This window comes from Megalobrama amblycephala, linkage group LG2 (genome assembly GCF_018812025.1).
Source record: "Megalobrama amblycephala isolate DHTTF-2021 linkage group LG2, ASM1881202v1, whole genome shotgun sequence".
NCBI classification, from domain to species: domain Eukaryota; kingdom Metazoa; phylum Chordata; class Actinopteri; order Cypriniformes; family Xenocyprididae; genus Megalobrama; species Megalobrama amblycephala.
This window is the reverse complement of record NC_063045.1, coordinates 37,023,967-37,040,695: the sequence shown is the minus strand read 5'-3', so window position 1 is coordinate 37,040,695 and position 16,729 is coordinate 37,023,967. Positions and strand designations below refer to the sequence as shown.

The following is a 16,729-nucleotide window of genomic DNA, read 5'->3' as shown; positions in this document are numbered from 1 at the left end:
TTGAGTGACGTTAACAGCATGTTCTGATGACGCAAAACACAAAAATGCGATGCCATGTGCCCTTGAGCTGCTCATGTTGTCAAAAAGTGACTGTACTGAAAGCCATGCCTGCTAGGACATATTTTTCTACGTGAGAGGAAGTAAGTATGTGTGAATTAGACTTGTATTGTTTATTACATTACATGGTTATTTGTACTCGCTGTGTTTGTTTGTGTTTGTAGCGAATAGGGATGTGTGGGTTTGATTTCTGTACTGCTCATAGGTAGCCCAGTAGCATCATGGCACTGCTTGTGTTTCACTTCAGTCCTTGTCAGCTGACAGATGCTTGGAGTACATTTGTCATGTACTACTACAGTGTGTGGTAATGCACACTTGGGTTAAAATCAACAGTTTGACTGTGCTGAAAAAAATCACGGAAAATTCGTATTCCTTGTAAGTTATTCCTTGGGTAATGCTTGGAAACATTGTTATAAATGACACAGGGCATAAATAAATGGAAGGCAAAGTAAAGCATGTTTTGTTGTTTTTTAGTTTCAGAATATGATATTCATATATCATTGGCAAAAGTGTTGTTTTAGGTTGCCTTACCAGATGAAGAATTATTTCACTTTTACTAACAGTCTTCTGTTCTTTTAATGTTCCCTTTTAAGCACTTTCCTCTTATATGATGGATCACAAACTTAAAACGCCTCACTTCTCATCGCTGTATGTGAAATAGAATATGTAATTAGCTATAGATTTTATGTAGAAAAATAAACTGATAGCACTGGGTATACATTAGAAAATTTTAAATCTTAAAGTCATATAACATTTGTTAAATTAACACACTTCACCCAGTTTTATAATTAAAGGCATATATCATGTCATTATATATTCACCCTCATTTATTATATGATACACATATTTAAAATCTTTTATGATTTTGAAATGAATGTTCAAAATTTAATTTAGGAATTAAAATTCATAGTAATATTTATGGAAAATAAAGATCATGCCATATATCATAATTAAAAAAAATAATAATTTTGTGATATTTTTGTCATTTTTGCAGCAACTGTATTTCAAGGCTTTTTAATTAAAAGAATAGCTCACGCAAAAAGGAATAACATGTCATTTTTATTCACCCTGAATTATTCATGTTTCATTTTGATAAACGCACAAGGAGGTGTTTAGCGGAATGTTCATGCTGCTATTCTCCATACAATGCAAGGTTAAAAGCTATGCCATTAAATTAAAAAGGCTTGAAATATAGTTGTATAGTGTCAATTACAAGCCACACTTTCTTTTACGCTGGTGTAAAAGCAGTGGCCAATAAATCACGCGACCCAACCACTGGTTTACATTACCGCAACCAAGCCGATATGCTACACTGTCTCAGTTTTTACAGTAAGGACTTTAACGGTTCACACTGTAAACATTTCTTTCATGAGGTGAGCTCACGCAATGAGGGTATGCCAACCGCTCTCATTCCTACCTTTATAAATCAAACGGCTGCGCACTGTAACCAATGGACCACCTGTGCAACAGTTTTTCTGCTTGACGGCCCCTCTAAAAACCCGCTTTTCACCATCCACACCCTGTGGACCAAAACACCCTTGTTGGACAACTCCCATCTCCTAAGGATGACAAGAAGAGTCACGCTTTTCATTTTTTGAGCTGCATCTAACCATAACAGCTGCAACTCCCATTGAACCTGCAACATGCATCATCAAGGGCTGATAAAAATCGCGGCTCGTGCGCGTTTGGGGAAAAGCTGTAGTGGCTGCTATCAGACCCGTGCCATCGAGTTATCTTTATCACAGCAACTGTAAAAACACACAGCCAAACTTTTTTCATTCGCTGTCCTTTGGAGAAGCAGAAGCCAGGCTGTATTTTGACTACTGGGATACCTCACACTAGCCATAACAAAGAAGCACTGACGGAGGTGCAAGCAACCCGTGAGGTAGCTCTTTTTCAGAGCACCTGCGCTGTTGTTACAGTATACGCTGATAAACAACCACCATTTGAAGATTTATGCTACTAAACAGTGGGGAAATAAAGCACCAGCGACACACACGTTGCAGGAGTCTCCACTAATGAGCTGATGAGTTGAATCAGATGTGTTCGTTTAAGGAGACAGTGTTGGGGGACCTCCAGGACCAGGATTGAGGACCACTGCCCTAACCCTGAGAATTAAACTCAGCACTGTTTGTGCTACGGACATGAATGATACGTCAAATCGTGCGGCTTGAGGGGAGTTGTGCTATTACTTTTCTAAGCCATCAGACTTACAATTTTCACCTGGCGGACTATAAACAACTTGGGAAATGTATAAACTTACATTGAAGGAAAGTCCTGAGACATATCAAGGGACTAATATCATTGAAACTTGGGGGTGGATGTTTTTTTTTTTTTTTTTTTTTTTTTTACATGATCCAACTAAGAAACCACCCAGAACACTCTCGCAACATGATAAAAACGTGCTAAAATGAAGTTGTGGTGGTGACGTTTGCACACACATTTCTTCTGAAAATGTAAAAAAAAAATTATAATAATAATTCGTTTTTACATGGATTGTTATAATATTTTAAATGTCTTTATATGTTATATATAATATATTAGGAACAAAATCCAATCTTTTAAAAAACAAATATTCAAAAATACATTAAAAATGCAATGATTTGAATAAACCTTATTTTAATGATACATTTGTTTTTAAATTCTGGATTAAAATCCATTTTTCTTTTTGTGACATAAATATCACACTATATATTATAATTATAAAAAACCCTCAAGGTTTTAATTTTTCAAAGGATGAAATTCTTGACGAAACAAAATTTTGAGTAATTTGGCATAATTTCTTTTTATTATTTTAATAAGCAGTGAAGTGGTTAATATGGTATAAACATTGGAAAAACATTTCTCTGCCAAATCAAAGTCATGTGGTTTGACCAACATTCAGAAACTTACAGAAAATAAAACATCAAACAGGAAATGATATCATGTAGACAGCTCCTGCAGACCCCCATAACTGTCTTTTAAAATATCATTTGACCTTTTTATGACAAAAATACTAAAATTAATAATAAAATATAATTATTTATAAATTATAAAAAAAGTAATTTTTACTTGATAATTGCACCACATGAGATTTTTTTTCGGGTCATTAAATTTACTTCTTTTAAAAATGACATGAATGTTTTTTCAACTGTATAAAACCAAAATGAATACAATGAGTTCACTTCTGAGAACTTTGCACATGCATTTTAACTTGGAAGTTTAAAAAAAATGTTTCTTTTTTTATCCTGGACACTCTGATTTGTCATTTATCCACTTGCTGTTAGATGTATTTGTACTAAAACAACTACACTATTTTAGAAACTATAACTATGCTTTTTAGTTCAGTTTTGACTGTCCGTTTGATTAAAAAAAAATAAAAAAAATTGGTGTGCTTCCCTGTCTCGGTCTCTGCTGCCTTGTCTCTGTTTTCACATTTTCTTAATGGTATAGTTCACCCAAAAATAAAAATTCTGTCATCATTTACTCACCCTCAAGTAGTTCCAAACCTGTATGAATTTCTTTCATCTGCTGAACACAGAAGAAGATATTTTGAAGAATATGTAACCAGACAGTTGAAAAATGCTATGGAAGTCAGTGGGCCCCATCAACTGTTTGGTTACTGACATTCTTCAGAAAATCTTCTTTTGTGTTCAGCAGAAGAAAGAAATTCATACAAATTTGGAACAACTTGAGGGTGAGTAAATGATGACAGTTTTAGTTTTTGAGTGAACCATCCCTTTAAATCCCTCCCTGTTCTAGCTTGTACTATTAAAATAATGTTTGAAACTTTGCATTCCTGTTATTGCCTGTTTAAGATGAATTGCTTGATGTATTCCACTTTTGTAAGTCGTTTTGGATAAAGCCTCTGCTAAATGAATGTTAGTGTAAATGTCTCTGTACTGGTCTTTTTAGATTTTAGAGACGCCCCCTGGTGGCATACAGTGACCAATGTCCAAAGTTTTTTTTTTTTTTTAAACAGATCTCAAAATCTATATTTTATGTAAAGTTGGTAAGACTGTTTAGCATCCTTGCATTAAATAATTTTCTTTCTTTTTCTTTAGTATAGTTACCACAGACATGGCATTGAGTCATCTGAACCTCCTGCGGCCAGTATTGTGCAGATGTCTGCCTTCTGTTGTGAGGACCCCGCTGGTGACTAGTTCAAGGGTCTCCTTTCTGCCTGAAGCGAGCTGTCCCATGGTTCTGCCGAATTATGCCCGTCATTACGCCACAAAGAAGAGTAAAGGTGAGTGGAGGACTGCGGCTACTTATCCCTCACAGAGCCACAACAAAGAACGTCCAGCATAGGGGTAGGAGTGGATGTTGTATTTGTTTTCTGTAGCAGTGCTTGTTTAGCTTCACTCAAGTGGGCTTTGAGCCCATATGAAGGGAGGAGAAATTCCTTCTTTTCCCTGTCTGACCTCCAAATCCTGCTTTCATTTGTAATTGCTAAAACAATCAGCCAGCATGCTGGTCACAGTCTTTCATTTCTATCTCCAGCTCTTCTTTTGAAGCCATCAGTGATGAAGACATTAATGTTTCTTTCTTCTTTGTTGCTTTTTTTATATGTTAGCAAAGGCAAAAGGGCAGACGGCTAAAGTGAACATCAAGGCGGCATTGGTGGAGGATATTATTAGCCTGGAGGAGGTAAAAGAAGACATGGCTGCTGTCCTGACTACCCTGAAAGACGATTTCAGCCGCAACCTCAGCATTCGCACATCACCAGGTCAGGACCTAGCAAGACACTGACACGCAGGCAACTCTGTCCCTTTAACCCGAAGCTGCGATGCTTGGGTCAGGGTTTGACTAGTTAGCCCCTGCTGGTGGATGTTATTACTACACCATCTGGCTGCATCTTTGATCATATTAAAAGCCATTCAAAAATTCTGAAATGTGCCTATTCTGACAATTACATTTGTTTCTAAGCAACTTTTAAATTATGCATATTTCATTATATATTATATAGTATATTTCTTAAAAGTGTTCAGTTATATTTTGGAGAGTGTTGTTGAACTAGAATTGACAAGATTTCACAGAATTTGAATTAGAATGACAGAAAGTGGTTCTACACAGTCACACAACAGAGGAATTACATAATTAATTTTGACTAATTTATTCACTGATATGTAGAATACATTGGCTTCTCAACAAATTCAATACTCTCAAAGCATGAAAACAGATTTTAAATTTGTCTACAGCACCACAGCAAGTCTATCATATTTCATTTAATTTCAAACTTTCATTTCATGATATCATTTATTTATTATTCTGGAAAATGCATTATATATCTAATGTTTGATGATGTATGATAATGTATTTTGATATGTTTATGGGTGGTTTATTCTTAAAGAGTAGTCAGGAACTGACCGTGCTTTCAAACAAGTCCAAATGAGGTGTGTAGACAAAAATACCCAAATAACGAATCATTTCAAAAGAGTCCGCACACTCCACCAAAGAAGAAAAACATCAAATGTGAGACAAAACACAAAATTTACTTAAAAAAAGAGCAAACGTTTCGGTCACGTGACTTATGTAAATGCCAAACTTACAAACTTACTGGTTTATTCTTAAATAATAAATGTATTTTTATAGCACAGTTATATCATATATTTTGGATTTCATTCCACTTCCTTAAATTCAAATTGCAATTCTGCCCTCACAATTTAAATTCAGTTAAAATAGGAAAGAGACAATTAAATGGATGAACAAAAAAGAGACTTTTAGCCTTTTGATGATATCTACTATATTTTTTATATTTATATATTTGCTCTGATATAGCTTTTATTTTTATTTTTTTTTCCACAGTTTTTCACTACATGAACACAGGAAGGATATTTAATTATTATATTATATTATTTTTTTTTATTTTTTTTTAAGTTTTAATAAATGAAATACCACATTGAGACTTCCATGGACTGTTTTAAATATAAAGCGAACAAACTATAAAGTCATTAAAGTTTTGAATCGGACAGTTTGAACTGACTCACAGAAATAAATATGACTTCTGAAGCAATAAGAAGCTTTATTCAATAAAAATCTTCCCCCAGATGATCACATTTTCATATATACACTAACCTTATGCATCACGTTGAGTTACAAGACACAAGATCCAATTGTGTTTGGTGTCAGTGACTTTAACCCTGGTGTGCCACATCATCTACATCAGGGCTCTTCGACTCCAGTCCTTGAGGGCCAGTGTCCAGCAGACTTTAATGTAATTTAAAGTACTGGTTTGTATTTTGCTATTTGAACACCTTTTTTTTTAGCTTGTACGGGTGTGTTTGGTTAGGGTTAGAGCTAAACTCAACAGGACACTGGCTCTTCAGGACTAGAGTTTAAGAACCCTGATCAACATTATCAGTGTCACTGAGGTTACACAAGGCTAAAAGAGTATTGTGTTGCCTCGTCCTCCCATGAGGATCAATGCACAGCGATCCACGTTTGCACATGTTCTGGCCATGACCATTGTTCCACAAGGTGGGGTCACCCTGTTTGCAATCCTACTTCCTGAAGTACATCCAGGTCGACCCCGTTCACTCCAACCTTGTCCCTAAAGACCCAGCAGTTGGGCATTTGGGACTTGTGGTTGTGGAGTCCATGTTCTTCACTTTCACCTCCTGACCTTTGCTAGTCCTTCCCTCTCTACTCCTTGATCCAGCATGGACTTGGCTCCATGGAATGAATATGGAAATTTAGTGAGATGGCATGATGTTCTTTTAAGCAAATGATCGAATCATCTGGATTTAATTAAGCAGCGAGTTGATTATGAAGGACAGGAGAATCACCTTGGCTGAGGGAAGGAGGTTGCGGAGTGCAGGATTAATGTGGTGACCCAGTGTCTGGGCACACTACACGAGGATTACGACCTGTCGGTCTGTCATCTGTAGGATAGACCGCTTGTGCTTGGATCTCCGCAAATGTACATTCTCTTGTTCCAGATAAATCTGCTGTCAGAGAACATCGCTTCACAAAAACATTTGTATTTTCCAAAAACCTCATCTCAAGTTCGGTGGTTCAAAACAGAAGGCTCAAACAGCCATCATATGATGGTTCTTCAGCAAGCAAGTAAATCTCAAGCCAGTTTGCTTCTGAATATTGACTAACCATTAGGTTCTTGAAATGGAGAGGACAACAATTGGTACCATGACCAGGAAGAGCCCATTTGGCTAATAACTTCCCTGTTAAACTTCAAGGTTTTTTAGTGGAGGAAACAGCAATATGTTCCATGGAAGCGTTAGCAGATGTGAACGCTTCCAGGTAGCGCACACACAATCTGAGGTGGGTTCAAGGGCCAGATCTCTCCATACCTTTGCTCACGACAAGATGTTGGTCGAAGTTTGGTAAAAGTCCCTTATGCACTGTTGAACCCATCAGAAATTGGACAGAAGCTGGTTTGCAAAGTGTGATCTTCTTAGATGTTACTGACTAAATCGTACAAAAAATGGAGAATTTGATGTTCTTGAGTGTTTTCTTTGGGCAAAAAGGCACATGCAGGTTCTCTTGTGAAAGATCAAAGTGCAGTACAGTGCGTCTCAGCTGTTCTCCAGCCTCTCAGAAGTGTGGGATAAAGTAAGGTAAGACCGGGGACAAAGGGCGGGAGACAGAAACATTGCTGTGTGAGGTAAGGCAGATGAGGGAAGGAGACATGCTGGTGAAATGTTCTGGTTTTCTGTCTGGAGAGAAAGGAGAGGGTGCTTTCATCCCTCAAAGAGAGCGAGACGTGTCGTCACAACAGTCATCCAAAGGTGCCCCTTCTTTTGCAACCTTTCATTTTTTGAGACAGGTTGGGAAAAGATACAGAATGCAGGCAAATGTCTAGTTCTCAGACAGAGTGAAAGTAGTTATTCCATTGTTTTTTCTTGAAGGGATAGTTCACCTAAGAATGGAAATTTAACCTCAAACTTGTAAAACACTCTTCTGTAGAACAGAAAAAGAAGATATTTTGACGAATGTTTCAGCTTTTTTAATGGGATTCAGTGTTTATTTGGGCCCCAATGACTTTCATTGTATGGATAAAAACATTGTTCACTTAAGAAACATGCTTTTCCTTTGAGTCAGACCCACAACCTTGGTGTTGCAAGCACCATGCTTTTCTTTTTGAGCTGCAGGAATGCCCCTCAAATGAGTTTTTGGCCCAACTAGCTATAATTGTCAGCAGCATTGTGCAGCAAGACGTCTTGTTGGTTGCTTGCGTTCCATTTTTGTCGTGACTCACTAGATAACTCCACACCACAGTGAAATTTCATTGCTCAAGTATCCCATGGCAAATAACTGTTCTTCTCTGATTGATTGCGATTTTGTCATTTTCTGATTTTTATGTGTTTTGCTTTCATTGAGGACAGAAAAATAACTTTTCCTATCATGTTTTGTAAGAAGTGGGTATTATGATTCTTTATGGTGTTTTATATGGCATATTGCAATTTTATTGCTATGCGTTTTTTGAATAGCTCTCCTAATAACTGTGGAGAAAACCACTGATTAACGAAGGATTGTGTTCTGTGTTCAGGTGCGCTGGACCACATTATAGTCACCACAAAGGATGGCAAATTTCCCCTCAACCAGCTGGGCCAGATATCCATGAAGTCTCCTCAGCTACTTGTGGTCAACATGACTGGCTTCCCAGAGGTATGGAACCAAACTACAGATGGCTTCCTAGCAGAACTTCTCAGTTCATACTCTTTCATGCAAAGTCAAGCACACACACCAAAAACACACTCTTTCTCCTTCTGAAACCTGAGTGTGATGGACTCTTTCCAGCCTGGTTTCAGAGAAATTGATTGATTGTTGGGGGAAGCCCTTTGTTCTTGGAGAACGATTGAAACGTAGGCCAAGAGTCTGTGGTTAGCTGTCAGGCCAGGAAATGACCGCAAAGTGCCCTCTGGAACTTAGACCTGAGTTAATGTGTGATATCTCTCTCTCTTTTCTGTGTCTTTTTTGCCTCTCCACACATGCTGTCTTTCTGTTTTTCCTTTCCTCCTTCTCCCGTCACCACACTCTCCGCTGATATATACGAGTTCTTTCTGCGTGATGTTCAGATAACCCTAATGAGATTAATGCTCTCTCCTCTTGGCCTATGTCCACTCAATACCAAAGGCTCTAGTTTCCTGGTGGCTCTAAAACCCACCAATCTACCTTCATAATCCATCCTGAGAGACGTCAAGAAAAAGCATGTAAGAGTTCACGTACAGTCAGCCAGCTGTTATTGCAAAATACACCTTGATGACACTTTCTCACTTGTAGCTTTGACTTAAATATTCTGTTAATAGTCCATTACAACATATTAGCCAATCAATAACACTCCATGAATATTACAATGTTCATTTACTACATTACATTGCATGTCATAACCAGAGTGAAATAGTAAGTAGTCATTATATAAAAATATTTAGCTGCTGAATGCTGCAGTTGTCCGTGCAATAAATGTAATAAATACAGAAATATGACCAAATGTAATTTTCCTTGTGTTAACAGCGGTCAGGGTGACACATTATGTTATTGATATAATAATTAACCATTTGCAAATGGATTTGCCACTATTCATCACCTCTATATTAATATAATACAAAAAAGACCCTGCACAGTATTAAGGGGTCAGTTTTCATGCTCGAATGACCATAATGCCAGATGCGGCCGTTTAGTGTGTCATGAAAAACTGGCCATTACCTAACAGGCCTGCAAAAAACAACACAGAGGTGACTGGCCTGGCCCAGAAGTAAACAGCTTCGTGATTGTTCTAATCCATTACACACTCTTTGAGAAGACGCCGTTGTTTTCCATTCATTCATTCAAGGGCCGGAGAAGGTCCAGTCTTGTTGAGAAACCCCAGTGGCTGTTGTGTGTTGTAGTGCAGACGGCAGTCATTAGCTTTCGATCTCCGTGTGCCTGTGTGGTATCCAGAATCATTAAGAAAGTGTTTTTTTTTTTTGCTCACTGTTTCTCAAGCTGACTTTGAACCCTCTTGTTTTTTGTTTTTTTTTTAATCACAATTACAGAGGGTATCTGGACTTTATTTTTACTTCCTAACCAGAACAATACTGGTTTTACCGTAAAATTCTGAACCACCAGGAAATAATGATGGATGACGTTCAGAGAGGAATCACACGCACACAAAGGCTGTGAGTCACTGAGTCAGACCTCACAAGAAATGCATTTAACATAAGAGGAATGTGTGTACAGCTTAAAAAAAAAATGTGTGTGTGTGTGTGTGTGTAAAGGTAAAATGTTATGTTGATTATAGTTCCAATGGGCATTCCAAACACCGATTCCTTTACAGATGATTCCACTTTACATTTGGATAGTAATGAATAATTCTCTTGTGAAATATTTTAATGTTTTTAGTATTCCATTATTAATTTATACAACAAAATTCTGTTGTGAATATGTATCTTATTTACACATTGTCATTAGCAACCAGTCAGTAAATAAATTGCATGAATCTAAAGGCCAAAAAAATGACACAATTCAGTGAGAGTTTTGTGAATCTTTTTTAATGGCTCATTAAAAAGAATCATTTCATAAGAATCATTTGTTCACTAATCAGACATCACTTGCTCACACTGATGTGTGCACTCTTAAGATGATATCTGATGAAACTACATAAAGACGCACAAAAAGCTTTGCAGACTTTGGCCAATTAATATTATAAGGTTTTTAATATATGTATATTTCAGTCATATACTGTGCAGTACACTAGTATTCCAAACAGCCTAAATCCTTATCCGTGAATCCGGGCGGCCCCATAATGTATACATACTAGACTGCCTGCGCACAAGTTCATAGTGTAATCTCAGGCTAGCCACAGGAGTTGTAATAGGTTATGTGGTGAACAGGCAGAAACCCCTGACACAGGGTCACGTGGGTCAGTGCCCTGCACTGCAACCTCTCAGCTCCATCCCACGGGATCTGGTGCTGACAGCGCCCCGCGGCGCTTCCTACAGCACACACTCCACCCCTCTACCCCTCTCTCTGGAGCTCCATCATGGGGAGATGCTGCCCAGCTCCTTCTGGATCAAAGGGCCTGGGGTCGGGGTACTCCACTGATCTGGAAGAGGGTGGTCTAGTGAGATATGAGGGCTGGAGAGATGCAAAGGGTGCGTGAAAGTTTGCAGCAGGTACCGCAAGCCCAGCTGGCTGTCATTAACTCTGATGTGTATGTGTGTGTGTGTGTTTGTGTGATGTGTCCTCAGGCCACGGCAGCCGTCACCCGTGCCTTGCAAGACAGCAGCATGGGACTCAACCCAGAGGTGGAGGGCACCATCATCAGGGTGCCTGTTCCCAAGTGAGTGTTTTAGCGCCCAGGGCCTGAATCCTCATGACCACTCTCACCTTTCCTTTTAACATCACTTTCTACTATGTTTGCTTTCACTTCAGTTCTCACTCTCTTCCTGTTTGTCTGTTCAGTGCTATTTTCCCAGCGCTAATGTCTTTTGTCTTTTTAACTTAAAGGATTAATTTACTTTAAAATGGAAATTACCCCAAGATTTCCTCATCCTCAAGCCATCCTAGGTGTATATGACTTTCTTCTTTCTGATGAACACAATCTGAGTTATACTAATGAAGGAGGGCCTGTTTTCACTTGAGGCAGTAAACAATCGCTAACAACAGTCACCTAGCATAGTAACACCCTAACAACCACCTAGAACACTCTGTCAACTGCATATCAGCACCTTACAACTCTTGCAAGGGTTGCATGCTTTTCTTGAAGTTAATTTAATTTCAGTCGTATCCTGTTCTTTTACATTTGAAATATGTATTCACAATGGATCTGTTGTCTGTTCTGTTAGTGTTTAAGGTAACATTGTATTGTTATTTTTCATGTTCCCTTCTGTGCTCCATACACTCTCTATTATATTTGATACAAAGAAGAAAACTCAGTGGTCTTCAATCTCTGACCACCGCTTCTTTTCTCTGCCAAGCCAAATAGTCTCGCTGCACGGCCTTCATTCTACAAACCACAAAACTCTTTGATTACGAGGCCGCACTACAGCTACAGCAGCAGGTGCTTGTCTGGCAGCGTGTATGGAGGGGCCGAACGTCTCGCCCGTAATCAGCGCAGCCTCGTCGCATGCATTTGCATTTCTAAAGAGAGCGGGAGGCTTGATTGGCTCGGAATCAGTAATTATGAACATTGTTTGCAGTAAACAGACAGTACTCTTGGACTGTTTGCAAATGGCTGGCAGCAAAATGCCAATTATAAGATGGGGAAACTTCTACACCTACATCAGAATTTGGGCGAGAACAACAGTTTGTTGATTGTCAAACTTTTTTTGTTTTGTTTTAAAAAAGAGATTGTAGCTATTTCTGGCTTGAAACCATTTCATAAACACGCATTGTCTATCATAAGCGCCATAATATCAAAGTGTAAATAAGCGTCTGGACAATCAGATTTTCTCTCGGTGTCATTTGGACTAAAAATATAAGTCTGATCTTCAGAAAATTATTATGCTCTAAAATGAGTCATGTACTGAGTTAGTTTAACTGTATATTTGTCTGCCAGGGTGACGCGAGAACACCGGGAGAATCTGGTGAAACTGGCAAAGCAGTTCAGTAACAAGGCCAAGGACTCGCTGAGGAGAGTACGGTCCAACGCCATCACTCAAGTGAAGAAATCCAAAGAAGGCGTCTCTGATGATACCATTCACTTGATTGAAAAACAGGTCATTCAAATGAGGATCAGTAGAAAAAGTTGTTTGGATTTATCAGTTGGAGTAGTGATGAAGTATTTAGAAAGTGCAGTAGAATAACAACAAAATGACAGAAATTCAATAAAGCCACCAGTGATTAATGAATAAATATAATAAATGTATTATTATTAATAGTAGTAGTAGTATTAATAATAAATAATACAAATAATAATATATTTTATTATTAATAAATATTAATTTGAAAGTACTGTTGTAGAATAACAAAAAAAAAATTAAAGACACCAGTGTTTAATAAATTATTATTATTAGTAGTAATAGTAGTAGTATTAATAATAAAATAATAATAATTGTTTTTATTAATAATAAATAAATATTAATTTGAAAGTACTGTTGTAGAATAACAAATTGACAGAAATTTAATAAAGACGTCAGTATTTAATAAATAAATATAATAAATTATTATTATTAGTAGTAGTAGTAGTAGTAGCAGTAGAAAAAAATAATAATTTTTTATTAATAATAAATAATTAAATAAATGTTGTAGAATAACAACAAAATGACAGAAATTCAATAAAGCCACCAGTGATTAATAAATAAATATAAATTATTATTATTATTATTATTAACAGTAGTAGTATTAATAAATAATACAAATAATAATATATTTTAATATTAATAAATAATTATTAATTTGAAACTACTGTTGTAGAATAACAAAAAATTAAAAGACACCAGTGTTTAATAAATAAATATAATAAATTATTATTAGTAGTAGTAGTAGTAATAGTAGTATTAATAAAATATTAATAATTGTTTGCATTAATAATAAATAAATATTAATTTGAAAGTACTGTTGTAGAATAACACCAAAGTGACAGAAATTTAATAAAGACACCAGTGTTTAATAAATAAATATAATTTATTATTATTATTATTATTAGTAGTAGTAGTAGTAGTAGTAGTAGTAGTATTAATAATAATAAAAATAATAATAATTGTTTTTATTAATAATAAATAAATGTTGTAGAATAACAACAAAATGACAGAAATTCACCAGTGTTTAATAAATAAATATTAATTATAAATTATTATTATTAGTAGTAGTAGCAATAGTGGAAGTAGTATTAATAATTTTAATAATAATAAATAAAAGTAATGTAATATTTTTTCATTATCATTATTAGTTGTAGTAGTAGTAGTAGTAGTATTAATAATAATAAATTACAATATTATTAATAGTTTTTATTGATAAATAGTGGTCAAGTAGATTAATTGCATCTAACATAAAAGTTTGTAAATATATGTGTGTACATACATACACACACACACACACACACACACACATATATATATATATATATATATATATATATATATGCACACAAACTTTTATGTTAAAAACTATTAATTATAATATTGAAATGTATTAACACTTGAAAGTATTGTCATTAGTAGTAGTAGTAGTAGTACTAATAAATAATAAAATATTATTATCAGTAGTAGTAGTATTAATAATAATGATGATAAAAATATTATTAATAATTATTGTTGTTGTATAACAAATAACTATCCACACTGTATTTTTTTGCAGTTACATGAACGTGTAAATGTGTGAATATTGTAAAGTAAATATGTATAACTGATCACAATATATATTTGTTTTGTCCAATATCACCAGGTTCAACAGATGGCAGATGGTTATGCAGCAGACATTGACAAACAGCTGGCCACTAAAACCAAGGAGTTACTTGGATGACAACAAGGCCTTCCAAACTAACGCTCCTGACCCGTTTTTCTCGCAGGTCAAAGGGAGTCAGCTGTTGTTGACTGGAACAAAAATCCCCCAAACAGAAAAACAGTTAATGATGGTGGTGATGGAAGCACTGAAGGTGGTGTTTTGGATGGTGTTTGGGTGTTTTTCTCATGCATAAACAAATGTTGGCGTGGCACGCCAGTGGCTTATGGTGCTCCTTGTGTTCACATCTCCAAACAAACAAACGGAGGACAAATGAAGTTTTAATGTGATTTGGGGTACTCCTCCTAATCAAAGCGATGCCACAAACGGGGTGTTTATGTAAAAAGCACCGCACTGAATGTAAACTCTGTGGTCTTCACAGGACGGTGAAAGTCACACAGGGTGGAGAAAGAGTGCACAAGGCAAAATGCTGCCAACATTTGTTTCCCAATCACTATTGCAGCCACCAAGCTAAAAATAGTCATTATTTTCATCTATATAGTCAGATCTAGCAATGTAAACCGAATAAAACGCATTGGTTAGTATTCTGGTGCTGTAGCCCACTCTGTTTCTTTTGTGTGTGTGTGCATTTTGTCTTTTGAATCATATTTCCACATCCGCTGTTTTTGTTTATTCATGTTGAAACGTAATGCGTAAGGTTATTCTAGAATAGCAATTAAAATATGCCTTATATTACCACAACGATTCAGAGTTTTCCATGCTGAATTAATAATTTGGTTAACGAATATTCCAAGGTGTAATCAAAAGGCCCTTTTTCCACTATAAAGAACCTTTTAAAGGGATAGTTCACCCATAAATGAAAATTTGATGTTTATCTGCTTACCCCCAACGCATCCAAGATGTAGGTGACTTTGTTTCTTCAGTAGAACACAAATGATGATTTTTTAACTCCAAACGTTGCTGTTTGTCAGTCGTATAATGCATGTCAATGGTAACAAAATCTATGAGAGTAAAAAAAACATGCACAGACAAATCCAAATTAAACCCTGAGGCTCGTGACGACACATTGATGTCCTAAGATACGAAACAATCGGTTTGTGCGAGAAACCAAACAGTATTTATATCATTTTTTACCTTTATTTCTCGCAAGTATCACCCATTGTTTACACAGTACATAAACATTGTAGGTACAACAGCTAATCAAAATGGTACTTACTTGCGCTTATCTGGATTGTTCAAACCGACTTAAAACTAAAAGATTACGTTCTCTCGTGCAAACTCATTCGGGAGTGGTGACTTTCCACGTATTCCCAACTTCTGAGCCTGCTCGCCTGAAGTTATAGTTGATTGCTCTTCGGCTGGATATCAACACACCCATTAACGTACTAAAGTTGTCGAGGGTCTGCAGCAATCATTTTTCCCCTGATGATTTTACATACCCAGGAGAGGATCACTTACGACTTAAACCATCAGCTGTGCCTATGGTTTTTCCACATCCAACTGAGGTATGTGAACAAGATCTTTGTGTGTCCTTTTTATTTGTAAAGCTGCCCTCACAAAAAGTAACAAAATAAAATGAAGTTTCGATGTAATAAAACCATGTTTTTTAGTGGTTTTCTTCCATTTGTATAACAATTGTTGTACTACAGGCACCATGTTTAAACTGCGCCAGAGCGCGTACACACCTCACGCACCAGATGCCATGCGCGTGCTCAAGGCTGTTGGACATGGTGTATTAGAGGTAAAAAATGATATAAATACTGTTTGATCTCTCGCACAAACCGATCGTTTTGTGTCTTAGGACATCAATGTGTCGTCACGAGCCGCAGGGTTTAATTTGGATTTGTCTGTGCATGTTTTTTTTTACTCATTACCATTAACATTGACATGCATTATATGACTGACAGACAGCAACGGTTGGGGTTAAAAATCATCATTTGTGTTCTACTGAAGAAACAAAGTCACCTACATCTTGGATGCCCTGGGGGTAAGCAGATAAACATCAAATTTTCATTTTTGGGTGAACTATCCCTTTAAGGGATGAAAGGTTCTATGGATTTGAAAGGTTCTTCATGGAATCAGATGCCAACTTTTTTAGACTTCATATAACTTCAGCATGTGCTTTCTGAGTTGTTACAGTTTAAAGTCACCGTGAAATCAAAATTGACAATTCTTCTTTATTTTTTATTGTTTTTTTTGTTTGTTTGTTTTGTTTTGCGGAATATTGCAGTGTTTATTATAAATGACTTATCTCTGCACATCATTTTTCTAGAATTCATGTGCCCTCATAATCTTTAATCAAAATAACTTCCTCTCCCTCTTGCAGCATCTCTTCTCTGATGACCTTTAC

General features: G+C 36.4%; 1 protein-coding gene across 3 annotated transcripts; it reads left to right on the top strand.

Moving 5' to 3' along the window:
* Window positions 1-16: 16 nt before the first annotated feature.
* On the top strand, window positions 17-14,963 carry mrrf (mitochondrial ribosome recycling factor). Of its 3 annotated transcripts, none has more exons than XM_048173891.1 (7): window positions 17-140; window positions 4,101-4,285; window positions 4,613-4,765; window positions 8,546-8,664; window positions 11,226-11,317; window positions 12,536-12,695; window positions 14,362-14,963. In XM_048173891.1, the coding sequence occupies exons 2-7, from the start codon at window positions 4,117-4,119 to the stop codon at window positions 14,437-14,439; spliced, it is 771 nt and encodes a 256-aa protein (XP_048029848.1). In that variant the 5' UTR covers window positions 17-140; window positions 4,101-4,116; the 3' UTR covers window positions 14,440-14,963. The 3 variants fall into 3 exon arrangements, with proteins under 3 accessions (XP_048029848.1, XP_048029858.1, XP_048029868.1); XM_048173901.1 differs by having other exon boundaries at window positions 52-140; window positions 4,106-4,285; XM_048173911.1 differs by lacking the exon at window positions 17-140 and adding an exon at window positions 3,715-3,733.
* Window positions 14,964-16,729: the final 1,766 nt, after the last annotated feature.

What these genes read in the sequence shown, in the direction of transcription:
- mrrf (XM_048173891.1), top strand. Translation starts at nt 4,117, where the DNA reads ATGGCATTGAGTCATCTGAACCTCCTGCGGCCAGTATTGTGCAGATGT. An exon ending in ACATGACTGGCTTCCCAGAG is followed by an intron (nt 8,665 to 11,225) that starts GTATGGAACCAA and finishes ATGTGTCCTCAG; the next exon opens with GCCACGGCAGCCGTCACCCG. An exon ending in TTCACTTGATTGAAAAACAG is followed by an intron (nt 12,696 to 14,361) that starts GTCATTCAAATG and finishes CAATATCACCAG; the next exon opens with GTTCAACAGATGGCAGATGG.